Raw genomic sequence first — 7,324 nt, 5'->3', positions numbered from 1 at the left:
GCGACGCCCTAACGAGAAATATATAATTATCTTTAGTTGTAACTGTATGTGAGTTTCGTATGTGTTAATGTTAAGTTAGTGTGAGCATAATTTATGTTACTTTTACTGTGATTTGATTATAATATGGTTGCATTTTACTATAGAACGCGTTATCACGATTTAACATTAGTTACCGGAAATTTGAACTATGCGTCGTGCTATTCGAAGATTTCGCATCATGGGGAAAGTAAATATTAAATGGAGTGATAGCATTATATTTGATGTAACGCTTCTTACAGATATAGTGGCAGATATATTACGACATATAATTATCATAGTAAATGATTATACATAGTGTTAGAGCTTGATGAATGTAACCGCCATTGTGCTTAGTTGTATCACTTAGCATGATGTTACTCAGACTTTCTGGTCGAAATTATTTATTTAGCTGTGTAAGATGGTCCGCGGTCCTGCGACGGTCCTGCGGTGGTCCGGCTGCGGTCTGGCCGCTTGTAGCTTGGTGCTGGATGTCCGCGTGGTCCTCGTGGTCCTCGAGCGGTACACGTCTGTGTAGAATTATCATCGAATATACAATGAATTTAGACCGAGGTTCAGTAGGACTTTGGAGATATTCTTTGTTTGTGTAGGAGTTTAGTCCTCGCTGAGTTGGGGGTAGTTTAGGATGCTCGTGCACTCAATGTCTGTCGACTATCGCGCCGCGTGTGTGTAACTCTTTATATTGTCAATTTGATCCTGAGTTTGAACCGCAGAGACTTTTTCTATCTTATTCTCTTTCAGAGTTCTTTTTGATTAAACTGTGGTGACGATGTTTTTGTCAGTGGAACTTACGGTTACGAACCACGCCCAAACTATCCTTTGTTATGTCATCTAGGGCCTAACACGAAAGTTTGAAAGAAAAATTCGTAACGTTAAATTCATACAAATTTTGTCGATGACATTTCTAATGCTGTCTTGCAAATATTCGTGTTAGGACCCCTGTATTCGCTCAGCGGCTGAAGGTGCATCACTGCGGTTGCTTTTAGCAGATTGCATGAAGTGCGTCGTGATCTACGTGATTATATAGAAACGTTGCTAAATGTTTAGTTTTCAAAGTTGGTAGTAGAAATAAACTGTGCAATTAACTATGCTGTTATAGAAACTACATTAACAATATTAACGCGATCGTTCAGTCCATGCAAAATAACTATACTTATAAATGTTGTTGTTTGTCATCAAAAATGTATTAGTATGAAAAATTAGTTTTACGATAAAAAATTATCGGCATAATTATTGTTAAAATTAAAATGAAATTGTTGAGTAGCAATGGAGATATATATAATTATTTATTCTGTTATAACTTTCAGTTAAGATTCTGTAGCTGTATTAATTTACTGGTGATCTATTGTGTAACTTCTAAGTTGTTAAAATATAAATCAAGCCATAATAACGGAGAATATATTCTTTTGAGAAAATGTTTTATTATTTAACATCAATCCCTTTACATTTAATACAATTAACATTAAATAAATGCAGCAATAATGCGACAGTCACTTCACCGTTGTAACATCTGTATATTGCCTTTGTTCCTTTATCCTAAGCAAAGTTACCTGATCAGTTAGAATTTTTTTTTTCACAGTTTGGTAGCTAGAAATGTAAATGGAATATTTTTTTCCACTTTCATAAACAATAGGGTAACACACTTTTTTATTTTCCGAGCCGTCTATTACTATTACAAGTGGGTTGCCGAGGTTCTTCGGTCTGGGTTGGCTGGAGTAATCCATGTCCTATTCTCACGCAAAATACGCGCTAGCCGTGGAGTTGCGGAAACCGTAGCCCCTACTACTACTAATATTACAAGTATTATCTGCCATTTATATTCCTAATAGCGGCTGTGTGGTGTCCAACAGAGTGAAATTAGCGGTTGAAACTACACAATTGTACCTAACCTAGCACAAATTTGACTTGTTATTAAGTGGAAAAAAAATATATTTTCCGCAACTTATGTAGTTTCTAACTGGTGAGCTAGCTTTGGTTAGGAAAAAGGCAATATTGTTATCCACTCACTCTATAGATAAAAAAAAATACAATGTTTATATACACACATTACAACAGTTTTAATTCACATCTGACAGTAAGTTAATTAAAACCTGCCCCTTTTCGGTTGATAATAATCTCTATTCCGATTATCAGGATTAGTATATCCTCGTCTCTGTCCATACCTTCTGTTGTCATAGCTTTGATCCTCATAGCTTCTATCTTGATACCCTCTAGTATACTCATTGTGACCTCTATCCTGGTATCTGTCATGATTTCTATTCCTATTAGAACTGTCATATGGATGGAATCGTCTATTGTTGAATCTTCGGTTTTGTGTTGCTCTCCAATTCTCCATTATCGGAGGTTTGGGTTGTTCAGCATTAAACACTTTCATGTAATCTTCATCTAACTCAGTAAACCGGTCCTTTAATTCCTCTTCGCATTGTGCCAGAAAATCTCTATCTTCAGCAGAAATATCAGTCGCCATTTTTAATTTTTCGGATACACTATTAAAGAATCAATCACTGAAAAGGAATTAACAATATTAATATAATTAAAACAACGATACCTTAAGAGGTATTTAATTAAATGCTTATTTTTTTAGCACAACACATTTTAATCTGACACCAAGACTAAAATTAAGGACACAGACTTACACAAATGAGGAAAGCCACCACATAAAGGCTATAAATAATTGTTGAACAAGAGACTGTGCAACATTTGCCTAAAGTAAAAGACGCTTAAGAAGTGCTTTATATATTGCACACTTTTTCAATTGATAGTTTAGTTGGGTACTTGACCAATGTGAACATAAATGGTCGTGTGAATTATACTCCTGTTTGTTTATGATTTTGGCTTGAAAGCCCAACCTGATGAAACCATCGTACAAAAAATATTCTGCAGTCTGTAGGGTCTCCAAGACATACAATAAGCTAATCTGACATTTACATTAAAACAAAACCTTTTCCAAACAACACAATGGGCTCATAACAGCATCCAACACCCTAATAAGAAAATTGTTAATATTTACAAGAATCACTTATTATGCTGGACACTATAAGAATATAAAATGTTCTTGGTTCAATATGTACATTTGAGCTCTTAAAGACCCAACCAACAAATGTGTTACACTCGGGGCAAATGCATGGCTTCCATTGATATCCAGGATACCATAACTCCTCCTCCTGCCACTATAATGAAATTGGTTTGCAATGTTAATAAAGATGGCCTACTTAGAAAATACGGACGCTCTTACTCAGAAGTTACAGGGTCTGAATTATATCTCTCTAGAAGTTAATGGCATCAACTTTCTAGCTACTTAAATCTAGCAATAAATGGGGTAGAAAAAAAAATGTGCATTTACCTCTCCGAAACTCTCGCAAGTAGCTTGCAAGGTGGTTATGACGTGGAATTCAAAGTTATCTTTTGATAATAATTGAATTAACACATTATCGTCATTAAATACAGCATCCTCAAATGTATGACTAGATTCTCCACTACGCTTAGAAGTTATCGCTTCGGTACCAGTAATATTATTGCCACAAGAACGACATACAATGATATCTGTGAAAAAAATCGTAGTTGTTAAATTAACAAAATATTTCCAATGTCTAAAGTATATATGACTGAAATGACTTACTTTTTAATGTATGATTAGAGTATTCCGATCGTGAAACACAAGGAAAGTATAAACTTCCAAGAATAAACAAAATGTAAATCATTACAAATTAACCACGACTGATATGTTTCATTCAATCAATTCGTTCTAAATTCTAATTTGAACCCGAATCTACCGAAGCTCGAAATCTTTTCTGTTTTGGTCTTCGCCATAGACAAACTAGTTGTGATCAAAGAGCGTATGGTTGCGATTAGCTGACCTTTGTAAGGGTTGGTACCATGGAAATAATAAATACAACGTACAACAGGAATTAATTCTATTTTGCAATTAAAATTAAGAAAATAAAACCTATTATGCTAAGCGAGTAAGAGTTTTGTGCACGCAAAATAAAATTGAAGTCGTGTGAGAGAGCTACAAGTGACTTCTGCGACACTTTCTTACAGTGACCTACAGTTGCCAGATATCAATCCTTTCGTTGTTTATACAAAATTAGGCGATTGATGTAATTTAATGAAGTAAAAACTTTTACTCTTAAAATGTTTCTAAATATTAATAATAATATGTTACCGACATGTTAAAGCAATATTATTTGTTGCTATGTGTAAAACCTTATTAACACAAAAAATTTGCGATTGGCGTACAGGTTTTCTTTTATTTGTTTGAAATTCGGACACCTGCACTGCCAACCCTACGTTTTTTTTTTATTTTGTGATGTTTTTCAAGAATTTCAGTTAAAATGGGAAAATTCGTGTTCTGTGACACATATGTGGAAAATAGGCAACAATATGATTATAGTTTGAATTTAAATTCAAGTAAATGTTTATCTAAACATTAAAAACAAAGACTTTTATAAGTCATCTGGTACAGGCAGGGTACTGGTATTATGAAGAGTATGTCCTCTTCTTCAATCATAGACAAGAATTCAGTCGTGCCGGTTCGCGCTTCGCGCGCGTTTTTTCTTGTTGTCAAAGTTGTTTATCGATGTTAGTTAACCATTTATTATTCAATTATATAGTTAAAACAAAATGTTAAAATCAATTGAAACAGTGATTTGACATTTTATGTCCCTTTTTATTATTTTACATGTTAACCTACGAGATTTGTGTTGGACCTGTCAAAAAGTACGCGAATATTTGTCACTAGATTTTTGCATAATGTCTGCAGAATGTATGAGAATGAATACATAACTTTAACTCCGAAGCGATGCGCACTTACAGAAGTTACAAATGCCAGCTATGTGTCTCCTACTGCTAACCTCAAATTGTTGACCAACGTTGCACTGCAGTACCCCACGCCGCCACCGAGCGCAGTACAACGAAAAGAAAAATCCTTGCAAATATTATGCGACAAGTAAGAATACATGTCATTAGTCGAAAATAATGATTATGGAATTGCTAGTTTCCCTTGCAAATGTGGACCTTATTAATTTGTAATTTTCTTTCATCTTTGTAGATTTCTTAACCTATTTCCACTTCAATGTAATGGAACAATGAAAATCCAATTGGATAGCACTGCGGCCAGGTTGGGAGTAGAAAAAAGAAGAATGTATGACATAATAAATATTTTAGAAGCAATGAAATATGCAGTCCATGAAAAGAAAAATACATATTTGTGGCATGGCGAGTCTGGCCTTAGTTCCTTTTTAAAAGTTCTTAAAAAACAAGGGGAAAATCTACGCTTATCTGAGGCTTTGAGAGGGAGAGCACCTAAACCTCTGCCACCTAAACATAAAACACTAGGAGTACTGGCCAAAAGATTCTTAATGTTATTCTTAGTAGAACCACCAGTAAGTATCATGCTATAACTGATTATTTAAATTTTCAGTTTTATTAAGATTTGTAAAACAACATTATTCTTTTCTTTGCAGAATACTCTAATAAATTTAGAGATGGCTGTGAAGGTATTAATCGATACTTCAAATAAAAACAAAACTGATCTCTCACCAGAGCAACTGGATCGTCAACACAAGTCTAAAGTACGAAGGCTCTATGACATTGCTAATGTATTCATATCAATTGGTCTCATTGAAAAAGTTTCAGGTAATTTAATACTAAAGAAGCCGGTATTCAAATATGTTGGAAGGTATAAGGTTAATAGGTTTGATGATTCCATCAAAACACCATCTCCGATAACACCCCTCACAGCATTAGATACATATCAGAAATTAACCCCTTGCCATGTGTATGCGGGTAGATCGAAACGAAAGTTAGAATTCACCACCCCGAGTAGTGAGAGCAAACTGGGTGTAACCACACCCCCGCACACACCCTCCCACAAGTGGGATGAAATCCTACTTGTAGCAGACATGGAGCTGAGTAGAATTAATAAAGGAGTTTAGTTGTGATTGTACGCTTTATACATACTTATTTTATGTAAATTCTATTTAAAAATGGCCATAGTAAACTTTTTATGGTAAATGAGAGAATATGTGAGACAATCAGCTGAATACTGCAACAAATCTTTTGGTAAGCGCTGCTTAGCATCTGACAGATGTTAAAATTATAAAGGAATTTGGCCCCTTATCATTTAAAACACTCCAAATATAAAAATTGTTTTAATATTCAGCTGAATGTTTAGTGCTCTAGATAACATATGTAAGGATCTCTGCTGACTGGTAACATTATTTACCATCTGGTAAGCTATATTTTTAATCTGACATTTAATTTGACTTTAGTTCCTTACAAATGTTTTGCAATATAGAAATGTGCCTTAGTTTGTTAACTTGCTGTGCCTTACTTTGCCAGCATATATTAATATTCACTGAATGTTGACAGTGAACTTGACTGAAAATTAATTTTAGGCAGATTGAGGGTTAGCTAATATCTGGTACCCAAAAATTTCAATAAAAAATGGCTATTCAGATATACATTTTTTAAAGTTATAATTTTTTTACTCCAAATGTATTGGATAATAATATCTGACAATCTTATTTAACAACTGTTAGCATCATTATTTACATGCTTGTGGTATTGAGAAGGTGACCAGATATTTAAAGCTACAATGTGGTTTGTGTAATAAATAATTGTATGCTTAGTCTTCCAGGGATGTGCTGTAAAAATATCTAAAATCTATTTTAAAGCATCACAATGCTTTATAACTGTTAGAAATATAAAAATTTTAATTTATAAACAGAAATTTTATGTGAGTCCCAGACATAGCATTATATTTTTAATATAAAATGTTAATATTATGGAAATGTCAATATTTGTGATTGAATACTATATAGATGTTCTTAAGTGCCTCCTCTTCAGACTATCGTCCCATAAAAAGGCTGTAATATGTGGGGGCTGTAATGGTTAATATTTTACAATATGACAGTGAAATAAAATTTAATTAAAAACTGTGTGCTTTGGCTTGTTAATAGACTGAAATTACGAAATTAAATTTATTATACAATTAGAATTATGACTTAACAAATTACATGTAATCCTGACCCTGGGAGTCTCAGGACTGATTACTAAAAGCTAGTTTTTTTTTAAGTAATAAAGTTTTGCATATATTATGACAAACGTTGGACTACATATTAACTCTATAAAATTATATATTTATTTTAGTATTGGCGGTGAATGCAATTATGTCCTTATTGGACTTACATTTATAAAGAATATTATGTAAAGTTAAATATTATGTTCTATTTTTTATAAGTTACTCTTAAATAAATACAATGATATTTATTCTTATTGTTTTGAT

The 7,324-nt window shown here is 33.3% G+C and overlaps 2 protein-coding genes and 1 long non-coding RNA gene across 3 annotated transcripts; 1 reads left to right on the top strand and 2 right to left on the bottom strand.

Moving 5' to 3' along the window:
• Nucleotides 1-415: 415 nt before the first annotated feature.
• LOC106110981 (RNMT-activating mini protein-like) lies at nucleotides 416-2,503 on the bottom strand. The gene is made up of 2 exons (XM_013292949.1): nucleotides 2,199-2,503; nucleotides 416-545 (listed from the first exon to the last, which is right to left on the bottom strand). Exons 1-2 carry the CDS (start codon nucleotides 2,501-2,503, stop codon nucleotides 416-418), a joined length of 435 nt encoding a protein of 144 aa, XP_013148403.1.
• Nucleotides 2,504-3,491: 988 nt separating this feature from the next.
• LOC106111130 lies at nucleotides 3,492-4,041 on the bottom strand. The gene is made up of 2 exons (XR_001226140.1): nucleotides 3,656-4,041; nucleotides 3,492-3,579 (listed from the first exon to the last, which is right to left on the bottom strand). It is a non-coding gene; the product is annotated as an uncharacterized LOC106111130 (long non-coding RNA).
• Nucleotides 4,042-4,533: 492 nt separating this feature from the next.
• LOC106111035 (transcription factor E2F7-like) lies at nucleotides 4,534-6,803 on the top strand. The gene is made up of 3 exons (XM_013293000.1): nucleotides 4,534-4,984; nucleotides 5,087-5,420; nucleotides 5,502-6,803. Exons 1-3 carry the CDS (start codon nucleotides 4,800-4,802, stop codon nucleotides 5,970-5,972), a joined length of 990 nt encoding a protein of 329 aa, XP_013148454.1. The 5' UTR covers nucleotides 4,534-4,799; the 3' UTR covers nucleotides 5,973-6,803.
• Nucleotides 6,804-7,324: the final 521 nt, after the last annotated feature.

The sequence above is a fragment of the Papilio polytes genome, unplaced genomic scaffold (genome assembly GCF_000836215.1).
Source record: "Papilio polytes unplaced genomic scaffold, Ppol_1.0 DF824180.1, whole genome shotgun sequence".
In the NCBI taxonomy this organism is placed as follows: domain Eukaryota; kingdom Metazoa; phylum Arthropoda; class Insecta; order Lepidoptera; family Papilionidae; genus Papilio; species Papilio polytes.
This window is presented reverse-complemented; position numbering and strand designations above follow the sequence as displayed.

Excerpts from the sequence above, each read along its gene's own strand:
- LOC106111035 (XM_013293000.1), top strand. The coding sequence starts at position 4,800 with ATGTATGAGAATGAATACATAACTTTAACTCCGAAGCGATGCGCACTT. Across the intron at positions 4,985-5,086 it reads TTGCAAATATTATGCGACAA|ATTTCTTAACCTATTTCCAC; the intron begins GTAAGAATACAT and ends TCATCTTTGTAG. Across the intron at positions 5,421-5,501 it reads TATTCTTAGTAGAACCACCA|AATACTCTAATAAATTTAGA; the intron begins GTAAGTATCATG and ends TTTTCTTTGCAG.
- LOC106110981 (XM_013292949.1), bottom strand. The coding sequence starts at position 2,503 with ATGGCGACTGATATTTCTGCTGAAGATAGAGATTTTCTGGCACAATGC. Across the intron at positions 546-2,198 it reads CAAAGCTATGACAACAGAAG|ACGTGTACCGCTCGAGGACC; the intron begins GTATGGACAGAG and ends AATTCTACACAG.